The 24,604-nt window shown below is 39.1% G+C and overlaps 1 protein-coding gene across 3 annotated transcripts in view; it reads left to right on the top strand.

Annotated features, from left to right (window-relative positions):
- The first annotated feature begins 19,443 nt into the window (after positions 1-19,443).
- Positions 19,444-24,604, top strand: part of atrx (ATRX chromatin remodeler) — a 47,559-nt gene continuing 42,398 nt past the window's right edge. For 2 of the 3 annotated variants that reach the window (XM_080746348.1, XM_080746346.1), the window contains exons 1-7: positions 19,444-19,623; positions 22,921-22,979; positions 23,567-23,622; positions 23,705-23,805; positions 23,896-23,976; positions 24,102-24,205; positions 24,336-24,403. In XM_080746348.1, coding sequence (XP_080602474.1) covers positions 22,932-22,979; positions 23,567-23,622; positions 23,705-23,805; positions 23,896-23,976; positions 24,102-24,205; positions 24,336-24,403 — 458 coding nt within the window. In that variant the 5' untranslated portion in view covers positions 19,444-19,623; positions 22,921-22,931. The remainder of the gene's footprint in view (positions 19,624-22,920; positions 22,980-23,566; positions 23,623-23,704; positions 23,806-23,895; positions 23,977-24,101; positions 24,206-24,335; positions 24,404-24,604) is intronic. The other variant, XM_080746347.1, reaches the window with a different exon arrangement.

Genomic DNA, 24,604 nt, shown 5'->3' with positions numbered 1-24,604 from the left:
AAATCCATATCTGCCTACTGCAAATGTAGTTTGATTTCAAAGGTTTGTCTGAATTAAAGTTCATGTGATGAAGTTATGGTGGTGTTGGTTTCATTTTATGGATTAATTATCTCTGCCAGGCTGGGGATGGAGATTATGTTCTTTCCCATCTGTATGTTTATTATAGCAGTAATAGCACCAATATGGTGCTGCTCTTTTTTGGGGACCTTACCTGGTTCCCTGGTCTGGTTATATGGAAACGTAAGCAGAGCTTGGTTCTTCGAAGTTCTGGTTCTGGTTCGGCCCTGTAGTGGAAAAGGGGCTATTGACAATAGTGAATGCGTTCATCAGACCCACCGTCTATAGGACTATGGGTTAGGGGCCTAGGGCTGTACTTGTGGTGTGTGTCATCAGTTTTACAACACAGAGACACACACAGTGGCCAGCAAAAACACTAGACGCAGACATGAGGAAATCTTATCTTCAAAACATTCTTCTTCATGAACCATGGGTCCTACTGATACAACATTAGCAGGGAAGGTCCATGGGATATGGATGAAGATAATTTGAGAAATTGGTCCAGACATTGCCCAAATGATTAGAATATAAATTTATATTTTAAAAAATAATGATTTAAAAAATGCTATGTCTTTATCAGTGGCCTTCTACAACAACCTATTAAAGGTGGAAAAAAAATAATGTGCTCATTCTTTTCTGTTCGGGTATTACATGATTAACAAGGAGTATTATGATCGCCTTTATAATGTTCCCCAATGCAGGTCCATTACGCTACATTTGCCCACTCTCAGAGCTACATTAACACCAAGGATTTCTGGCATTTCCAGGCTTTTGTTTCCAATATACCCTGCTGGTTCCTGGATGCTTATTGCTACATCAGGACTACCAACTGGACTTTAGGCTCCAACGGGGTGGAGCTGTGGCAGGGCTGCGCAGGCAGGGCCCATCACATTGACCTTTATTTTATAATATGGTGGGACTGTGAGGGCCTCTTTCGTGTTGGCTGGGTCCATCACATGTAATAGGCGTCCAACGGAATTAGTTGAAGTGGGATCCAAAATGAGATGATTGCTGTCCCTGGTGCTGAACTCTTTAGGTTGGGTGCGCTGTCGTGCACACGCACACACACACACACACACACACACACACACACACACACACACACACACACACTAGAGCATGCACCATCTTAAATTATTGTCATCATCTATTCTAGACAGATGGAGCGGCACTCATGTGGCCTATATGCAGTTTCATTGCTTCCTATGGAAATAGCGTTTGAGGGCCTGCGAGTACTATGGTGATGCCATCAGCCAAGCCCTTCAGTCCCTTCAGTGCACATACGACAGTAGTGCTTGGGTAGTGCTAAGAGGATTAGGAAAGACAAACAGCACCCCAGTAATGGACTGTTGATGACGATATCGACTTGAGGTGTCTAAAGACTGTATTCATCGATAGATAACCATGCCTTGTATTGCTCACGCTGTTGCTAGCACTTGGAGTGTAGTTGATGTACATTGTGCAATGTGCATACCTTGGGGATTTGAGGGCGGGTGCTGTGGACACTGATCTTGTCTGTGTGTAGTAAGCCTAAGTATTTTTACATTTATTTAAAAAAATATATGTTTTTCTTTTGTGTTACAAATTGCCCATCTTATAAACTTGACCTTGACCTTACCTCTCCATGCATTCCATTAGGCCTATCCTCCCTTTCTAATTCTGCCCATTCTCTATTGCTGCTCTGAGATTTTTGAAAGGGGATAGATTGTGTATGTTTTTCTTACTTTATTTTTGTATTATCTTATTTATTTTGATATATTTGTATTATTATTATCACAATCGTATTATGTCTATTATTATGTTGTTGTGCATTGTATTGTTGTATTAGCACATCCTTGTCGAACATACCACACAATTTCACTGCTTGCAAGTCACAAAAAAACCCTCTTGATTGAGTTGATTCTTGATTGATTCTCCTGGTGGACTATTCTAGTTCTAAATATTTCATCACATCATGTGCGGGGGCATGTTGCAGTGACATACAATTTCCAAACAACAGAATATGTAAAGTAATAATTTATTGTTGCATAAATAGGAAGGTAAGATATAAATAAATAAATAAATACACAAATAAATAAATACATAAATAAATATTTCCTTTTACAATAAATAGTGGTTCAGTGTCAACACCGAATGTAAGTGCCGATACAGTTAGTTGTAATAGGGTCAAACAACAGGCCATACACCGTCCAGCCCATATGGACGGCTATCCTCCTGCAGAGCCGTGCCATGATGAAGGTTTAGTGGGGCTGATGACACTTCATGTGGCCTATGTCAGCTTTGGTACAGCTGATGATTCCATCTAGAAGTATTCTCAGGTGCCGCTTTGGTGCGGAATGATGATACGGCTCACAATTGCACTTGGTAACCTGCGTCAAAAACAAAAGAATCAGGGATCATCAGTGGTGGAACACACACTCACATTGTTCACTTGAGTAAAAGTATCAATACTGCAATGCAGAAATACTCTGTTACAACAAGTAAATGTCCATAATTCAAAATGTACCTGAGTGAAAGTAGGCCTACAAAAGCATTGGCATCAAAATGTACTTAAAAGTACCAAAAGTAGAAAGTACTCATTATGCAGAAGGTCCCCATTTCAAGTTTTCAAATGTATAGAAATCATTTGAAAATAGATCTACAAGCTCACAATGCGTCACAGGCAACGCATTGTGAGCTTGTAGATCTGCTATGAAAATGTAGATCTTGTAGATCCGCTATGAAAACGACTCTTTAAAGAGAGGACTAAACTACCTACCTTTTTAACAAGGCTTTTTTTCTTTATTTCTTTCTTATTTTTTGCTACAGTGGTTTTACTTTACAGCTTTATTGTTTCAGTTTCATAGATGTTTTTAGTTGGGTGATGATTCTTTTTTATGCGCTTGCTTATTGTAGCACAAATCAAAGTGCATTATAAATAAATTATTATTAATATTATTATTATTGTTATAGAAATATATTGTATGTTTGCACAAAGGCCTATTAAAACATTTTGTGAATGAAAGTTGGTGAGCCTTTTGTAAATAGATTTGGGATGGAAAATATTGCTTACCTTCTCATTGAAGATCCTCAGGTTCTCCCTAAGCCTTTTCAACTCGTTGCTCTCTTGCAGGGAGTGTGAATGTTTCGGAAATGTAGTTAGGCTCTCTGCAGCCAAACAGAAGAATTTCTCCTGGGAAGGCAACAGAAATATGTTAAAGAATAAGCAAAAACATCCAATATTTTCAGGGCTGAAACAGAGAGGAGTCTGGAGTGAAGCTCCATCTTACAAGTGCACACAATGCAACATGACCATGTAATAACAACACTGGATGTTTCATGAATACATCTAGAAACAGAAGATAACTAACGCCAATATAACACTTTGTTAGAGTTGGTTAAAGTTTGTGGGAAAGTTTATAACATACCACGCAGTGAGTGCCATCCTTCGACATGTAGATGTACTTGTCCAACAGCGTCTGTTTAGAGATCAGAGATGGAAAAAAAGCTTTTAGAAATTACACATTTGCCCATTTAAATCATCACAATAATAATAAAAAAACACTGAAGATTCTCCAAAACTGAACATAGCTTACATGGTTCTTTTGGATTTTTTCTACTTGATTTCTGATGTCCTTGAGATTATGATGAGTAGTACTAATATGTGCTGAGTAGACCATCATAAATGCCAGAGAGAGGATACAGAGAGTCTTCATGGCTTCAAGGTACAGCACAGGTGTCAAGTTGAGATGGAAGGCTTACTAACATACACACTCAAACACACATGTTGCTTATATACACAACTAAATGCTGACGCTTTCACACCTCTACACATCCTGAGGAAGACTTAAGAATTCACGTCATGCTCTTCCTGATGACCAAATAAGGTTCATACTCTTTTTATATCCATTTTGTTTTATGAGGAAGTCATTTTGTACAGTTCAAGTCTATTATAATACTTCATGTGACACATTGTGAGCGTGTAGAGGAAAGTGATTTGGTGTAGACTGTAGGGGGGCCAAGTAGCATTACCCCTGCCCCGGATGAAGTGTATATGGTTAAGAACAACTTATTTACAAGGAGAGAATAAATTGACCACTTGACAGGGAAGTGGAGGGGATTAGACATATAAACACAAAATTGTGGAGGGATAAATAGACAAGTGTATAGATATACATTAAATCAAATGAAGGTTTAGCGGGGGTCACATAACAGGGAGAGTGGGAGTTAAACACAATGCAAAACCACAAGTCAATAAAATACATGTATTATGTATATTTCTCTATTACATTTTGTATATTATGTATATTTCTCTCTTACATGGGTGCAGAGTGGTTAAGGCACAAACCATCTAGGCTGTTTCCTGTGCTATCAATAAAGGCAGAAAAGGCCACAAAATGTTCTAGAGTGTTCACTTTATTGCCTCTATTGCATTGGATTGTTGCCACCAAAATGAATTGGTTGCACATAAAATAAAAGCCACCTATCTGTATGATCATTGGATGGAAAATAATGAGTCACTGCTAAAGTATATCTCTGACCCCCTCCGGAGGTGGTTTTTGAGATCTTCCAAAGATCTATCTATTATCTTTGCATCTTCCACACACTGAAATACTCAAGGTCAGGTTTATGGGTGTCACTCTCCATTCCGACATGTCGCCACTCCGAAATTGACTTCTTATTGTCGGAGTGGCGACACTCGGACACTTCCATAGAGGTTAAGTTTAGGGTAAGGGTTAGAGATAGGGTTAGTGTCGGAATGGAGATGGGCAATTTGTAACACAAAAGAAAAACATATATTTTTAAATAAATATAAAAATACTTAGGCTTTGAAACTAAGACTACAGATCAATAAGTCTTATTTTGTATCCAAGCCATATTCCATAAGTACGTATGGATTTGTTTGTTATTTCACAAAATGAATTTAGATTTAGAAGCACCTGATTCTGGTCACTTGACTGTGTGCCAAATGCCAAATTCAAGTTCCAGATCTGGAGGGTGGAACAAAACCAACTTGTTGTGCATTAGTCAGGGAATATTATCAGAATACCTGTCAAAGCTGGGAATAAATTCCTTACCAAACAATTTCTTCACCAATGTGTTCATAAAGGTAGTAACATATCTAACAAAGATTGAAATTCAACATCCCTAGGAGAATCTTTGACAGCTAGGTTAATTTTGGGTCTCATTCACTTACTATACACTATAAGGGAAAAAATACTCCCAAAATATGCTTTAAGTGGGATGTGAGGGGTCTAACTAGGTGTTTTAATTATTCTGAATCCATTGCAAGCATTTGTTTTGCATGAAAAACATTCCTTGGGCCAAAAATGGACCCCATACAACTGTGAAAAGTGATGACTCATCACAAAACCATCGTTTTTTGGGGGCTGTTTTTAGCCCAATTAATGTTTTTCGTTTTTTTACGAACACATTGGTGAAGAAATTGTTTGGTAAGGAATTTATTCCCAGGTTTTATTAATATCCCTTGACTACATTGATAGGACTAAGAATGTCACAAACCAGGAAATTCACATGTAATGTAAAACTAATGCAAACCATTCACTGTGTACAGATTCAACTTGATGTCTGTGATTTTCTAGCTATTTGAACTGTGGCTTGTGACCCTAAAAGAAACACATTTCATGGAGAATACAGTAAAAGTCTAACACCAAGATCAGGATCTTTAATTCCATGGTTAAGCCTGTTCTGCTGAAAGCAGAAACCTGGAGAACAACTGTTGAACACCATGAAGAGAATCCAAACATTCAACATCTGCCTTGAAAGAATCCTCAGAATTCACCAAACATAATCAGCAACCTGGAACTACAGTATATGGCAGTGAACAAGAAAACACACTGTATAGAGGAAGACATCCTCCAAAGACGCTGGAGATAGATTGGCCATGGTTGGCCATGCAGTTCAGATTAAGGTCTACTACTAGGATTTAAACTGCTTGTTTACATTGGGGCCAATTGCTACCCCTTAATGCACACATTTAACCTCAAATTCGGTTATTTTATGCATATATATTGCACTCAACTCTCTATCACAATTGATGCCTGTCCGTCCATTTGCATGTGATATGTTTTATCATTTAGATAGCATTTTATTGTATGCAACCATTCATTTATTAACCACTTTCAACATGGCCTCCCTATTTTGGGAATGTCATTATACACTTTCTTGTTAGACCAAAATTGGTGACCTACTGTAACCTATATACAGTGATTCCAGTGGCTCCAGTGCTCACTGTTTGACAGTATCCCCTGCCATCAGCGGAAATCCCATTCAGATGGTTCATCAAGTGAAGTGGCAAATTATAGAGTCACAGGTCACCAATGCTGGTGCAGTGATACCTGCAGTGGCTACAGTACTATGTGACTCATTGTACTACAGAAGGTATAGGAGTCTGGTCTCATACACCATCATGCTTGGGCCTTTAGTTTGCATTTATGTGTGAAACACAGACTGATCAGCTTGTTGGTGTGCTTTGGCTTTACCATATTCATATAAATATCAAATATGAGGGCTGTCTGCTTTAGTTGAAATTCTATACCCTTGCTGGTTTGTGTATGCTTCGTCTATAATAACTAGACAGAATGCAATTCTGGGAAATTGCGAGTGTGCTTGCCTATTTATTGTCTGGATATGTGAAGCCCTGTTGGGCAACCACACTACTCATGTGAGGCTTGACCTATTTATAGCCCAGTAAATGTCCTATTTATAATCTGGATAGTTTATCTAGAAAGAATAAATAAAGTAGCACTAGAACTTGCCCCTGTTGGGCAACCACACTGTTGGGCAACCACACTACTACTACTACTACTACCACTACTACTACTACTAGGGGTGTAACGATATAGTAACTGTATTGAAATATCGTTTTAAAAAAATCGAAGTAAATTGAAATGAAAACAGCTAAAATCGAATCGTATCGTTTTATTTTGTATCGTATCGAATCGGCAGTGCAAAGAATCGATTGTATCGAAACTGCCTACTTGTGCATTGTATTTAGCATTTTTAAGAAGAAAAATTTTAAAGGAGGGGTTTAATTACTTTTCCTTTCCATATAGCTACACTGGTCTATCGATAAATGTGTGTAATCTCTGGGTTCATGTCAAGGTGCAGGTTTGTCAATACTTATTTATAACCATAATAATACATGTTTCCCTTAAAAACCTGCACTATCCACACCTTTCACACAGATTTAATGTCTTTGCTAAATAGTTACTATATCGATTTTAAATCATTGAATGGAATCGTATCGTAACGCCATTAATGAACCAATATCGTCCATGTATCGTATCGTCAACCATGTATCGTGATATGTATCGAAACGCTATTAAAATGTATTAAAATGTATCGTTACACCCCTAACTACTACTACTACTACTACTACTACTACTACTACAACTACTACTAGTAAGGCGCCTCAGGGCGACATGCGCCGCCAATTCTTGGCCATCTGGCCAGTGATGTATATCGGACCATGGAGACCCCTGGTACCCATATATGGAGATCCATGTACTGTAGTACATCCCTTGTATGCCCATGCATGAGATCCCTGCATGAACCAGCCACACAGATATGGGCTGTCTTCCTCCATATATGGGCATTCCCATATGAAGTCCTGTTAGATATGGGCTTAATATTGATGACATCAGGGATCTCCATATATGGGCATGAAAGGGATTATGTTAGAGTGGTTCCCATGACGTCACAACATATAATATATTTTATGCCCATACATGGAGATCCCTATCTGAACCAGCCACACAGATATGGGCCATGTCTTGGCCATCTGGCCAGTGATATATATCGATGACATCTGGGAATACCCATACATGGACTTTTACATAGGTGACGTCACCTGTGATATCACCTGTGATGTCACAGTCATGTGTCAGGGGAACCACAGTGTCAGGCGTGACCTTCAGAGATACACGAATATGTGGACAAGATGTGCCGGACAGCACAGTGACATCAGAGCCTGATGTCAGAGTGGCAAACCCATAGACCGTAAAAATGTGTACACATCTACACGTTCAGACAGACAGACAGACAGACAGACAGACAGACAGACTGTGGCATTTCTCATAGTAAACGTGCGACCTACGGTCGCAACAACTACTACTACTCCTACTAATAATAATATTAATAATTGTGAGTTGCAGAGGGAGGGGCCAGGAAACCAGTGAAGGTCACGGAGGACTCCCATATGATCTTTACAGCAGGTTCCGGTGAGTAGGCGGGCTATTGGAGGCTATTGCAGTAATCGAGTGCTGTGAAGAAGACCTGAATGAATGTCTCTGCAACAGTGTGAGACAGTGTGGGATGAAGGCGATGTGTTTTTCATCCCAGTGTGGGAAAAAAAAAATATATATATATATATATCAGAGTGCTGGGGGTTGAAAGCAGCTTTACAAAGTTGAGTTTTCAGAAGGGATCTTAAGCAGGGCAGAGATTCAGCAAGCCTTGTCTCTCCTTGTCTGCTCGGGAAAGGCATTCCAGAGGGTCAGGGCTCAAAAAGCAAAGGCACAGCATTCACCTTTTGTTTTCAAGTGGCACTTTGGAACGTTCAGCAGTGCTTTGTCCGAAGATCTGAGTTTGCACCATGGCACATACTGTAAGGGTTGAGTAAATCCGAAATGTAAGAAGGTGCAAGACCAGATCTGCACGATAACGCCAGGACAACACCAACGTTACTTGGGTGGAAGCGGTGACAAATAATGTTCAGGGAGACGTTATGAGTGGAGCAGATGAGAGACCCTGGACCAATGATGAGGAATTTCATAATAATAATAATAATAATAATAATTATAATAGCTTCAATATTGATAAACAAAACAAACCTCACAGTCAAAGGCTCTAACAGGGGCTGCAGGGGCAAAGGCTGTGGAGGTAGCTGTCCTTGGATTCCTGGAGAACCCATTACATTGACCTATATTTTATGTTAGTACTGTCTGGGCCTCAGCCTTAGGCGTTTTGGGTGATTCCATCACATACAGTAGGTGTCCAACATAATTGGTTGAAGTCAGTGGGTTCCAAATTGACATGATCGCTGTCCGTGGTGCTGAACTCTTAGGCTGTGTGCGCGTGCACGCTGTTGAGCTGTGCAGGCAGGCATACATTGTGGTGTTGTATTGTTTGCTGTTTAAATTAACTAATGAAATGATCTAAATAGAATTTAGTTAACTTAGATGGCATTTGTGTTTTGTGATGATGTCTCAAATGCTTTGAATATCTGTGAGAAAAACTTAGTAAGGTGAGCAGGCATGTGTTTGTTTGTTGTTAAGTGCTGTAATATCAATCTTTAAAGGGTTATTTAGCACCATAATGTACAGTATATGTATAGTGCTCACCCCTGAGCCTTGCTTGACCACCATGCACAGGACTGTACATAGTGGTTGGGGGTCACGCCCTTTGCCCCTGTACCCAGCCTTTTCTTTTCTTTCTTGGTCTTTTTTTCCTTATCTTTCTTTACCCTTTTTTTCCTCCCAATTACATGTACTGTACTACATACGGTGACAAAGATCACCCTCCCTACCTGGCTTCCCTCTCTCGAACACAGACAGTTGCAGCACAGTGGATTCAAACCCATAGACTACGTGATGGTGGACAGGTACTTTACCTAAATCACTTGGCCAGAATTTTTTTTAGGGCAGATATTATCTTAATACCATCATTGTTGATAACATTTCCTCACATGTTGGGCATGTTGCTGTAAGGTATGTGGTATACACTATTAACACAACACGCTCACTGAACATGTAAATACATTTATTATTGCATAAATAGAAAAATAAGTTATAAAATAAATAAATAAATAAATAAATAAATACATCATTTTACAATAAATAACACGTCATTTTACAATAAATAGTTGTTCAGTGTGAACAATCCTCCTTGCTGATACAGTCTCTGATATGTGTCAGAAATTTGCCCAGTGGTATTTTCTTTTTGGAATTACCCAGCTCACACTTGGTACCCTGCATCTGAAACAAAATAACAATTGCTTATGACAATAGCATGCACATTTGAGACCTTCTCCACAAATAAAGAAAACAAAAACGTGAGAAACATGAGCACACTATTGTACACATATACAGGTATTTGGGGTTTGCATAAAAGCATATTAAAACAGTGTGTGAATCTTGGTCAGCCAGCCTACTGTAGGTAAACACAGACTGCTGCTTACCTTGTTGAACGTCTCCAGGGCACCGGTGAGACGTTTAAGACTGAACAACTGCATTTCTGTGCCGTTCAGAGATGAATGTTTGCGAAATTCTTTCAGACTCTTCTCAACCAAACAGAAGAAATTCTCCTGTGAAGAAGACAGAACACATTACAGAATAAGCTACAATATCCAACATGTTAGTGTCTTAGTGTCAGGGTTGGAATAGACAGGAGTGAAGCTCCATCCTACAACGTGCACACGATGCAACATGATGCTCCTGTGATAATAACAACACTGGATGTTTAATTAAAACATCTAAAAACAGCAGATTAATACCAAACAATGTTAAGAACAATTGGCTACGGTTTGTGAGAAACTTTACAACATACCACGCATGGGTTGGGTCGTTCTTCCTCTGTTGTTGCGTTGATGCGCTCACTCAATAGCTCCTGTTTAGAGATTAGAAGATGATTTTTAAAATCTTTTAGAAATGACACATTTTCAAATTTGGATTGATCATAATGATTTTTTAAGAATACGCAGAAGATTTTGCTGAATACTGAATGTAACTTACCTTGTGAAGTTCTTCTTCTATTAACTTTACATCCTGTTTCATTAGACACTTCAGTTTTTTCAGATCTTCAGGAAGAGGCTTGCTATTATCATTATGGTTGTGAGCAATACTTGCTGTGTAGACCATCATAAATGTCAGAGAGAGGATACAGAGAGTCTTCATGGCTTCAGGGTAGCACAGGTGTCAAGTTGAGATGGAATGCTTACTAACAAACACACTCAAATACTTGTCACTTATATACTCTACCAAATGCTGACACCACTACACATCCTGATGAAGACTGAGATTACAGATTCATGTCATCATCTTCCTGATGGCCAAATATGGACCTGCCATCATTTTGTTTTATGAGTAAGCAATGAAGGAAAAGCTCTGTTAAAGTCCAATTTCTGTACAGTCCAAGTCTATTATAACGACATTTCCTAATTTATATTTTGATTATTTAACCAACCACTTAAAGGGATATTCCACTTTCAAAAAAAACTTTTGGTCATTTTATCATCTAATCAGGCTTTTATGAACACCCTGAACAGTTTTTATTTTTCTTGATTCAATATTTAGATATTTGATGTAAATGTTATCAGGCCCTACACCTACAGGCTCAGGGCCTCTCCACATACACCCATATTTTTTTCAAGTGACTCATATTACCCTCCTAATGCCGTGTTTTTTCAATAACTTTTGTCATTTATTTTTAATAAAATGTTATTGTATTACATTTTTTCCATTTTCCAAAAGAATTATTAAAAATAAAAGAAAAGGGTTATTGAAGTATGAGTCAGGGTAGTATGAGTCACCAGAAAAAAATTATGGGTGTTTTTAATTAATCTATCATGGTTAAAATGGAGTTTGAAGTTACAATGGTGTATGTATGTAGAGAGGCCCTTAGCCTGTAGGGCCTGGTAACATTTACATCAAATATCTAAATATTGAATCAAGCAAATTAAAATCTGTTCAGGGTGTTCATAAAAGCCTGATTAGATGATAAAATGACCAAATGTGTTTTTGAAAGTGGAATATCCCTTTAACCACATGAACCCTACTCTCTGCGTGTCATAATAACATTCTGCCAAAATAGAACATTCAGCAAGTTCTACAAGCTCACAATGTGTCGCAATGACCTGTTGTGTGCTTGAAGAGCGAAGAGAATTTGTGTAGAGCAGGGGTGGGAAACTTTGACGATGGCGAGGGTCACTATTCCTCACTCTCTCCAGAGGGCCACATTGCATATACTGTACTGTCGGGCAGAAACCTCTCTCCATATTTTAACTTTTTTCGTAAATGAATATCCTACTTTGTCATTCTGTGACAAAAAAGTAAGAAAAATAGCGTCGCTATACAATTTTTGAATTGGAATCCTCAAAAGTAATGTATTTATTAAATTTTAAATGCGTTCAGTTATACAATATGTTAACTTCATGAACTTAAATGCAAATACATTGGACATAAAAAAGGACAATAATAACATAGTCATTAAGGGTCGTGTTTGCATGTTTGGAATTGTAGCTGAAATCAATAATACATCATACGATATTAACCTGCGGACCACATTAAGTGAAGGTGGGGGCCGCATGTTGCCCCGGGCGGGGCCACCAGTTGAAGTTGTTGGAAACGTCAGGAAATTGTCAACCTTCACTGGTGGAGTGGTGGTGAAGATAAAATGTGGTCAGATATGTGTCACAGCTTAGCTTAAGGAAAATGCTTGTATTCTAGAAGAGAATGCTCACTTTGCACTTCTTCAAATACTGATAACGTGTGATGTCATGTCATGTGTAGTTATAACCCATATGGGAAGACCCATGGAAAGCTTAGGTCAAACTTATGTCATCCAATTGGAAAACCCTTGGAAAAACATGTTTTGTAGTTATCTATATAATGACGTCATGTCATGTGTAGTTATAACCAGCATCATCTAGAATGAGAGTTATGACACTAGCGTTGACTCCCATTGTGAGAACGGAATGTGGAAATGCTCATTCTATCTCAATGCGATAGTTCCAATGTTTGGAACTTTTGGTCATGCTTCACACACTTTTGTTTAATGTTGTCATGCTTCACATGACATCACAATATATAAATGATAAGATGGAATTCAGTTCCCAGTGGATTCCTTGTGACTCGCGTCAGTGCAACTACAACTACACTTGCAATTTCCCAGAATTGCACCTTTCTATATAGTTTATAATTTATTTCTATTAAATGATATGCACTTAATCTTCTTTTGCATTGGATTGATGCCACCAAAACTTATATTTTTGTTCAATGACAAAAATGAAATCCATCCATCTAGGACTTCATTGAGCAATTATAATAATCAAAGGAAAATAGTGAGTCACTGCTAAGTAGGTACTAGGTATAAATGTTGTCAAATGCATCTCTGACCCCCTCCAGAGGTGGTTTTGCAGATCTTCCAAACCATCTTGTCTTCAATGCATCCTTCACACTGAAATAGTTACATGAAATGATCAAATCAGTTTTCTAAATTAACTATGGTTCCATTATACATACCATTCCATGCAGTACATATCAAGGAATGTTAATGTGATTTATCCTTTATATTATAGCCTCCAGACTGTATATTATCTCAGAAAATGATGTGTCTCTATTCCACTTGGGGGGACAAAAAGCTCAAGATGTTACATCAATAACTAAAGATAACGATATTTGTACCAACCGGAACATTCGCTACGTAAATGCAGTAATTGGGCTACTTGGTGAGAATGAAACATAATATAGGCCTATGTTTCTCTTTCAAACGTGCAATGGAACCATTGACAGAGCAAATGGGACTAATTACTTTGGTGTATATTATATGCTGGCTATTTGAACTATTCGTGGCTTTAAACTCTTATAAATCTGTACTTGCCATTGGCCAAGTAGTTATACTTTAGCAAAACATTACTGGACTCCATTGAAAACCCCTTTGTATCACTTTGGTTGGGGTTAAGTGATGTTATTTTCCCGTCTATTCTTATTACTTGTGGAATCTGAGAGCTGTGGCCTTATACATTTCCTCTGCCCAGATTGAGCACCTGTACCAGCTCCACAATGCTGCAGAAAGAATTCAATTTGGGGTACGAAATGAAATATCAAAAGCGGTCATAAGAGTATAGTCAATAGGCATGCTTGCTATTCATCTTTTACTGTGCTATCATACAATAAACAAATTATCTTTTATTTATTTTTATTTTCCCAACATTGACTGTAAAACCCACCTCCCTTCATGATACTGTAAGCTACAGTAAGGAGCTCATTTCAGTTTTATGGTGTAATGAAAGCAAATTGACTTTTTATTCTATTATACTGTATGTTACATGTTTACAACATCAAACTTTTTTCTTAATTCATCAAGTGGTTTTACATGTTTTATCTCACATCCTCTGTGCCATTTTATTATTATGCGATTCCCGAGCCATGTGGCCCATAGGACAGGAGCCTAGGGGCCCTATTTTCGTCCATTCCTTACCCCTTACACCTAAACTGTTTTACAATGTTTTACTATTTTGATTTTTATATATTTTTTTATATATTTCAAATAGCTGATCCACAAGCTCACAAGGTGTCGATGTAGATCGCCTATTTGATGTATTTTTAAATGTTTTTCAAAATAGTAAAAGGAAAAGAAGTTTAAGGCAAGGCATTGACGAAAATATATCTCTATATCTCCTGTTTCTATAGCATGAGGCAGCTTGATGTACAAGTGCATCCCCTGGACATGACACTATATGTCGCAGAGACTTTGATGAGGAGTGCCAAGCAAGGAGGCATTGTGTTAGTGTTTGTTGCTGACTTGGCCTGGAATGGACCTCTGACATCCCAGTATCAGAGTGGACACTCTGACCACAAGGCCACTGGCAATCCATATCTACCTACAGTAAATGCAGTATAATCTTCAATAATTTAAAACATTTATGGTGTTGAGCTTACTGGACGTATTCCCTTTTATATAGATCACAATAATTGATTGTGAGAAGCATGTTCCTGTTGGCTTTGCAGGAAATTGTGGCGGTGAAGATATAAATGTTGGCAGTGATGTGTCATAGCTTAGGTTGAGGAAAATGTTACTGACAAATGCACTGGAAATATCAAAACCCTCAATGTAAATCTAATTAACATCTATGTATCTGTAAAATGTATACACTTGAAGAGTTAAACATACAGGATTTAGGAGGAGTGTATTAGTTATTTGGGGTTGGTTATATCATGATTGCTTTTTTCCATAACAAAATGAATGTAATATTTCATAATCTCCATTCATAGTAGATAAAGCCTTTTTGTACACCTACGTACAAGGACAGGTGCGTAGGAGAGAACAGCCAAGCCAACGTATATAAAAAAATATCTGATCCCTCTGAAGGTCAATTGACCGAAGCGTTGGTTTCGAGATCTTCCAAACCATCTTCAATATATCTTTTCACTCTGAAATGGTTAAATAGTAAATACATTTTAGAAACTAGAAAAGAAAATTTGGTTTCTTGTTTTTAAGAAATAGGCTCCTCCCACAAGTTCCGCAAGGCGATTACGTTGTCCCGTCGCTCCCGAGATCGTTTGTGTTTCGTTTTGAGAGGGTCGTTCCCCCTGAAAAACACGTTTTGGCATGAAACGGTTACGTTTTGCGCGTTTGTGGTGCCCCCTATGGGTCGAAGTGGAAATGCTTTTGGGTATATGTTCAGTATAGCGCCCCCCACTTGTGGTTAAAATTTGGTGTTGACTGGATGTTTCGTTTGTGATTTATGGCTACTTCTTACAAAACGGGCTCCTCCCGCTAACTTTGGAACCCTGTTACAGAAGAACGGTATGGACTATCAAAATATCGTTTAAATATGTTTATCGCATGAGTGCATAGATCGTGTGTATCGATTTTTGTGACATTTGGAGAAAATATGTAGGAAAAGGAGCAAAAAGTGTGTTTTGAAGAAAATTCAAAATGGCGGAAAATCTATCCTGACGCAAATGGGCGTGGCCTATATGAGGAGATGCGTCATGACCCAAGGAATCCAGGGAAAAAGGAATTTTAATTTTCCGACCCACGGTTCAAGAGTTACAGGCCGAAAGGTAAAGTGGACTGTTATAGCGCCACCATGAGGCCAACTGACGAAATTATTTTTCATTTAATCCTTGATATCATTATAAATCTCCTCTCCAAGTTTTGAAACTGTAGCCCCTATGGTTTGCGAGAAAAAAAATATTGAATGTGAGTTTTTGCGATTCCCATTATAAGTCAATGGGTAAAATTAATTCACTAATAAATTAATATCAATTAAACAATACAACTTTTCTCTTAGAAAAGTAATAGCACACCATTCCCGGCCGAGCCGCACGTTTTGATGTATATATTGCGGTGGTGGCGTAAATCGTGCGGCAGTTATTACGGCTCCAAATTTGTGGGATCATTATTATTAATTAGGGTTAGGGTAACCCTAATTAACCCTAATTAGGGTTAGGGTAACCCTAACCCTAACCCTAACCCTAACCCTAACCCTAACCCTAGAAAAGAAAATTTCTAAGAAATTTTAAGTGTGCCTGCAGCTCGCTAAGTCTGTGCAACCTTGTGTGAGAGAAAAAAAAAATTGAGAAAAAAAAATGTTTGAGAAAAAAGAAATTGAGAGAAAAAAAAATTGAGAAAAAAAACTTTTTGAGAAAAAAGAATTTTGAGAAAAAAAATGTTGAGGAAAAAAAAATTGAGAAAAAAAATTGAGAAAAAAAATTTTTGAGAAAAAAAAAATTGAGAAAAAAAAAATTTTTGAGAAAAAAGTTTTTTGAGAAAAAAAAATTTTGAGAAAAAAAATTTGAGAAAAAAAATTTTAGAAAAAAAAATTTTTTTGAGAAAAAAAATTTTTTGAGAAAAAAAATTGAGAAAAAAAAAATTTGAAAAAAAAAATTGAGAAAAAAAAATTTGAGAAAAAAAAATTTGAGAAAAAAAAATTTGAGGAAAAAAAAATTTGAGAAAAAAAAATTTTTTGAGAAAAAAAAAATTATGACACCAGCCGCGAGTCTGTACGATAAACGGTTCATGAGATGTAGAGGCACTTCCTGTTTGGCAAAGGGCACTTCCTGTTATAGTGGGGGCGGGGCTTAATCAATTACAGCTCATCCCTATTGGCTGGAAAAAGACCAAAGTTGTGTGTGCATTTTAAAGTTTAAATCACGTTGCTAGGCAAAAGTATGGCAGAGTTATGTGGCGCCAAAGTTTCTAGTTTTTTTTCAGAGTCCCCCATTCTAAGTCAATGGGGTTTTTGGGCGTCGTTTTTTGCGAATTACATCGCAATCGTATCGCGGATCGGAAAGAAAAGTAATAGCACACCATTCCCGGCCGAGCCGCACATTTTGATGTATATATTGCGAGGGTGGCGTAAATCGTGCGGCAGTTATTACGTGCCGAAATTTCCCCCATTCTAAGTGAATGGGGTTTTTTGGCGTCGTTTTTTGCGAATTACGTCGCAATGGTAACGCGGATCGGAAAGAAAAGTAATAGCACACCATTCCCGGCCGAGCCGCACGTTTTGATGTATATATTGCGGCGGTGGCGTAAATTGTGCGGCAGTTATTACGGCTCCAAATTTGTGGCGTGATTATTAAGTATGGCGGATTACAATAAGTGTTTGGCCATTGCTTTGCATGGCAGGCACACTTAACTAAGACTATGGATCCAAATCTTATTGAGCTTATACTGTAAATGCCATTCCATCAGTAGCCACATATCGAGGAATGTGACCCTAAATGATCGTTATTCACATTCTAGATGTAGATGTATTTCTTGGATGCTGGTGAGAATGAAGCATCATTTATATGAGTTCCCCCTTCATATGTGCAATGGAACCATTGACTGTACACTACATGGCAGATGCTCTCAAACATTTTCATGTCAAGGACTTCCAAATTGACATTGGCTACATATACCCATTTAAGAAGATATTGTGTCAAGATGTGTCAACATTTTTCAGAAATATAAATATATAAAGTAATATAGTGTTTAAACTGTTCCTCGTTTTGCTGGGGACCTCTGGAAGGCTGTAAGTCGGTTCGTGGACCCAACTAGAGAACAAATGTACACCATTGGTCCTGACAAGTGGATCGTTGTCCTGGTGTTTTTAGCAAGGGTTCTATCAGCTTCCCTGTGTTGGTTGATCTGAGTGAACTGGTGGGGTTGTAGGGATCGATCAGACTTTGAAGGTATGGTATGGAAGAAGACCAATCGTGCTGAGGCATTCTGGGTCAATTGGAGAGAGGCTTAGAGTGAGGAGAGAGTTACAGTAGTCAAGTTTTGATATGTCTGGATGAGGAGCTGGGCTGACTCCTAGGTTATAGAGTGTGAACCTACAGGACCTACTAGGACAACACCAAGGTTCTTAGCAGTTGGAACCAAAGTCACCAGGGTGTTGTATATGGAAATAGTGAGATACTGCATGGTGCAAGACTTAGCTGGGAAGAAGAGAAACACTGTCTCGTCTGGGTTCAGGCTCAGCTTGAGGTGGTGGTGGGCTGACATCCACTGTGAGATGTCAGCCAGACATGCAGCAATGCGCTCTTCCACCTGGGTGGCAGAGGGGGGGAAGGATAAAAACAGCTGAGTGTCATCCCCATAGCAGTGATAGGATATAGACTATGAGCAGAGATGACAGCGCCAAGGGATTTAGTGTACAAGGAGAAAGGGAGGGGCCTAGTACAGATCCCTGGGGGACTCTGGTTAGGAGGGTGCGGGGGGATGAAAGCAAACCTTTCCACAGTACGGTACTGGTAGGTACGGTCAGTTAGGTAGGAGGAGAACTACTTTAGTGCGGTCCCAGTGATGCCTAGGTCAACAAGGGTGTCCAGGTAAAAACTTCCATATCCAGGAGCAGCTGGTGGTTCATGGCAAGGAGTGCATGCCGTTTCCATGGAATGGGACGGTTTAAATCCTGACTGGTTGGGATCCAGCAGGTTGTTCTGTGAGAGACAGAGAGAAAGCTTAGACCACACAAGTTTTTTTTAAAGAAAGGAAAGGAAAGGAGTGATACCGGTCTGTAGTTCTTGACTTCTTAGACAGTTGTTTTCTAATTTATGGATTTTTTTTTCATGTTTTGAATAAAAAACAAAATGTAGGAATCCAAAAATTAAGGGACCCATAAAAATGTGTCAGTGACGCGTGATTACGGGTCCAACTGGGAAAGATGGATAACCACGCCCCGGACTCATTTTTGAAGCTTGTGATTGGCTGAACCGGACGTAGGGAGCGCTCCGTTGTAGTAACTTGGACCGCGCGAGGTGCACCAAAACCCAATTATCATGGCGTTTATCGTGCGCTTGCCCAGGCCTTACGGCCTGGGCATAAATATAACGATTGCATTCACCACGGCTTCGTAACTCGCGCGGCGCTCCGCCGGCCGCTTGCAGTGTCGTGGACAATAACTGTGAAAACGAGCGCTCTATGCCGTTTCCATCCATCTTTCCCAGTTGGATCCGTAATCACGCGTCAGTGACCCACAAATGGGTCCCGAGTGTTCCAGGTCTAGGTTTATTATTATTGTTATTATTGTGACCCTCCCACTATGGTACGGACCTATCAGAACGCAGTGCTCTCTGGCGTGGACAACCAATGGGATGGCGAATAGGAATTGGACCAGATGCGCCATTTTCTCGCGTCGGCTGCACACAGCAGACCATCCGGTAAGATGGTCCCCTCGCTTTGTCTCCACTAAAAAAAAAAAAAAGAAACCCCGAGTTTGTTGACTATTCCTTCTCTACCGGTTCCAAGACGGCCACTTAAAACGTCTCAAAGAGGCTCTTTGAACCGGCGCGGTCTAATATCCGAGTGGTCTTCTTTCAATCAAGAAATGACGACGTACAAAAGCAGGTAGGATTGGGGAAAAGCCAAAGCATCAGTTCGGCTGTGTTTTATGTGGGGAGAACGGGAGGAGAAGCCTTGTTTTGCATTGATGCTCTGGTGTGCTAGGTGCTAATGCTAAAGGCTAAGCTAAGCGGCTAGTCACAGTGAACGGACTAACGGAGATGGCTTGTTCGCGGCACTCTCGTCTTGTGGAATTAAAAACAACAAGGATGGGTCGTTGACGTCATAAGCAACATAACTCGCAATGGTGGAAAGTAACGAAGTACATTTACTTGAGTATTGTAATTGTATTTAAGTACAATTTTGACGTATTTGTACTTAATTGGAGTATTTCCAATTTGACTTCTATTCCACTAAATTTGAGAGACAAGGCTATTGTACTTTTACTCCACTAGCACTAGCTACATTCATTTGAGAACTTCAGTTATTTTGTAGGTTTTGATTATTATTCAAAAACCACCACTTGAGCAGCCCTATATGCATTTTGGCCATTTGAAAATAGCCAAAAAAGTACCAAAAGTAAGTGCAGTACTTTTGGTACTTTAAGTACATTTTTATATCAATACTCTTGTACTTGTACTCAATTAATTACATTTAGAACTTCAGGACTTATACTTGTGACAGTATTTCTCCATTGCTGCAGCCAGTGATACTTTTTAAATCAATACTTTCCCCGTGTGCGAAGTATCAGAAATATCAGATCTACAAGCTCACAACGCGTCTCCGACGCGACGCGTTTGAGCTTGTGGATCTGCGCTTTTCGACGCGCGAGCGGAAAGCGAAAACGGCGCGGTGGAGAGACGCCACTTCCTTCCGTTCCGTGAGACGACGCTTTGTTGTTACGTCACGGACGCATCCGTCGGTGCTCGGTCAACGCAGAGCGGCAGCCGCCGGTAATCTTTTTTCCCCCCTTCTAAACACCAAGAGCACCTAAATGCAGTAGTTTCGTAATTAAGAGCATTCTTATTAATTAAGACTATTGGCCGTTGCCACGGCACATTGCACTAAAGTCGTGGAACGCGTGTGGTAAAACGTCCGTGTTTTCACCCAACCTTTATTTTTAACATTAAACTGAACCATCACCCGGTTTTAGTGTGAGATAACGTTAGCCAACGCACGCTAGCAAGGCTTAGCTAACTAGCTTTTTAAACCCCCGGGTTGCAGACAGTTAGATCATGATGCACCGCTGCTTCTATTACGCTAGTAGCTGCTAGCTAGCATGGATGGATGTTGTGGCACCGCTGCAGCAGCAGCGGCAGCCGCCACGGGGACCTCTGATGCCAGTGGCAGCAGGCAGGCCTGTAGTTGTTGCATGTTTTAATGCATGGGAGGGGGAGGAGGAGGGAGGGGGTCATGCATCGAAGCATGCACCGACCGGGCAGAACTGCAGGGTTGCCGGGGAAACCTACAGGATGTCGGAAAGCAGAGCGCGCGGGAGGGAGATACTGTAACTCACTGTAGATGATAAGCCGTGCTAATGAACACCGGGGATAATAGCAGAATGGTTATAACAGTATCAATGCAGGCTCCAGCTCGATCTGTACAATGAAAATGGTATATAAAAAAACTATTGAACATGGAGGTAGGAGGACTCCCCGGCATGCTTATGACAAGACATTAGGTTGGCGTTGGTGATGGGAACAAAAATGGCGGAAACGCTACGATTCGTATAAATCCACAGAGAAGAATCACTTCTACATGCCTTAGTGAGTGTGTGTTGGATGTTTCGTGTATGATCAATTTACTAATAAATAATAAGCTTTACATGGCAGACAAAATGTGGCGTCGGTTCGCATCATGTTCCCATCGCTGCTTCCTGTTTGCATTCCTGGGCTGATGGATAAACATCTAATCATCACGCGCACATTATGATGACGCAAAATGTAAACAGTGGCCTGTCCGCTGCCATATTGTGTACCCTTAATTGATTGATTGATCCGGTGAATCTTAATTTAAAAAATATTGGTTTAGTATATGTACATTTTGATGTGTGCCTGCATGCACGCCTGGCTATATTTGTTCATCTTTGGGAACAATGGTGACACGTTTTATAGGCCTGGTAACCGATAGCCTACACATCCTTGACTTTGTTATCAAAGATGGTATGACTGTTACTGTACTACTGCACACCCAATACACATTATGGAATATGCACTACGCTTATCATCCTCACTGCTAGTGTGTAGTCTACATTAATTATGTGCCCTGGTGTACATTTAAGTTATTCATGCATAAAATGGTGCTATTTAACATTTCTAGATCCTTTATTAACATGATGATACCAATGTAATTAATAATGGTGATGGAATACTGTCAGCAGTAATGGCTTTTCCCTGACATTCTTATTTATTTTCTACTATGCAAACTGTACTTTAGTGGCACCCACTTTGTTTGTATTATAAAGCCTTTTTTTATAATTAATTGCCTAAAATAGTATAAACTAACATTACCTAATCGTGTCCTACTGCTTTTACTGATGATCAATAAGAATAAGTGTCATCTGATCTGTGTTTGATTCATTCAACCTTTATTTTTCTCGGGGATACATTGAGGGCAGGCCCTCATTTTCACAATGATGCCGAGATTACAATAAGATTAAGCAACAACAATAGTAAAAATAAGAACAGCAGATGGAACAAGTTATGTTATATAAAACCAAGCAAAGAACAATAAGAAAACAATAAAATGGACAGCTTAATTAAAACAATGACAATAGAAAACAATAAGGTTTGAGAGCAGGTTTTTAAATTGTCCCAATGAAATCATAGATTCTAATTTTAAAATGCATTGTAATTCGTTCCAACTAAAAGAAGCAACCAAAAGCTGTTTTGCCTAGTTCAGTGTAGGCCTTGGGAACTGTTTGTGGGATTTAATTTTGAGAGCTTGTATGGTGAATGGAGGGGTTTGGTATTAACAGAGATGATATATATATAATGGTGATTTCTTTAAAAGAGCTTTATTAATGTAAATGATTGAATGAACCAATGATGATCTCGTCTCATGGAGAGAGTGGGCCAACCAACTGTAGCATATGAATGAATTAACAGATTCAGAGCATGTTTACATGTTGTTTGATGACATGAAAGTTTACATTTCTGCAGGCTAATAGAGCCTGCCAATGCAATTCACCAGTAAAACATGACCCAGTTTTAGCTGTGTCTGCCTCTAGATTATCATTGTCACTCATCACTCCCCTCTTCCCGATCTTGGAAGGAGTTCATTACTTAAACATTGTTGTCTCTTTCTGTGTGAATAAAATTGTCGGTTTGAATATGACTCATGTCTTTATAATTTTCTTCTCAGGTAAATTGTGTATGGCTTCTTCTGAAATCCCAGATAAAATGGCAGACATCAAACAGGAGGTGAGATTTTTTTTTTTTTGTGGTGAAATGTTTATGTATATCATTATCCTTGCACGTTGAATTTCATAGTCATTTTGTTGTTCCTGAAATTAACAAAAATCTCTGTCATAATAAACTATTTTGTATGGACACATTGTATTTGATGTGTGAATTCATGTTGAAGAGCATTGAACCAATGTTATTTATTTTTTGTCAGTCTGTCCGTCACACTTTTGCCCTACTCATAACTCCGCCACCGTTGCCCCTATCCATGCCAAACATTGCACACACACTCCTTGGCTGCCAACATGGCTCTCACATGGCCCTCTTCTAGCACCACCATGAGGCCGATTATTGCAAAACAAATTTTTGGACACTGCTCCTACAGATCTTACCCTAAAATCACACAAAGCGGTACACAGTATTTCTAAAGTCATGTCATCAACATGGATCTATCCCATTTCCCATATTCCCTCCTGATTGGCTACCATTGCCTTCTAAAGTTTGGGTATGCGACCTGATGGTCGCTTAGCTCCCGATTAGGGAGTCTTACTGGTATTGCTAAGCTACATTTTCATGCTTGTCCTATGCCTCCCCTCTCATCCAAGCAGCCTGGGAGCTCAACAGAAAGCATGAAGCCTTCCTCCTCTTCTCGTACTAAGAGGTGGGTTGGATGTGTATACATTTCCATATTTATTAATCCATCATTAAGGCAACCCCAAAGATACAATATTTATTCATTTCAGGAAGTCCACTGCTGTAGCTAAGCACACTGATAAAAGCAAAATGGACACTTCAGGAGAGAGTGAAGATGAAAACATGTCTGACAATCTTTCTGATACTAAAGGTATGAGGCATCCGCTGTGGCAGAGATCAGTTATATAAATGTCGTGTTGGTGCTGTGTACAGTCCTAATTTGTAATTTCTTTGCCTATAGGCACTTTGGTGATGAGACCAGCTGGACATGAAAACAAAGGCGCTATGAAGCTCAGAGTGGATTTTAAACCGAAAGATACAGGTTATTCTATATGTGTATTTTATCTGTATTTATATAATTAATTACACCAAATTAAATGTATTATACAATTAACATGCTGCACTTGACTCTCTGACCTCTTGTTTCTCGTTTTTTCTTCATTGCAGATTTACACAAGAAAGTAGACTGTTCTGCCTGTGGACAACAAGTTAACCACTTTCAGCGCAAATCTGTCTATGAGCATCCTGTGCTCAAAGTACTCATATGCAAGGTACACATTCTTCATGACATGGCAAAGAAATAATAATGAAGAGAAATAATGTAATTTCACAATAATTGTTTTAACCATGTTAATTTCAATTCCCTCTCATAATTCTTAATTTGATTTCTCCTGCCTCTAGTCATGCTACAAATACTACCAAAGTGATGACATAAGTAGAGACTCTGATGGAATGGATGAGCAATGCAGGTGATTTTTTACTACCAGTCTTGACACACAGTGCCTTCAGAAAATGTTCTGCTCTCCTGACCTGATAAGAATAGTTGAAAAGCAATGATGTGATGCCACACATGAGTCATTGCTCTTATGAATCTTTGTAGTTAGTCTTTACTTGTAACTAAGCATTCACAATATTTTTTATGTACAAATAATTGATCAATTATGAAGTGA

This window comes from Nannobrachium achirus (assembly GCF_963921795.1).
Source record: "Nannobrachium achirus genome assembly, chromosome: 17".
NCBI lineage: Eukaryota > Metazoa > Chordata > Actinopteri > Myctophiformes > Myctophidae > Nannobrachium > Nannobrachium achirus.
Note: the sequence above shows the minus strand (reverse complement) of the source record. Positions and strands in the feature narration are given on the sequence as shown.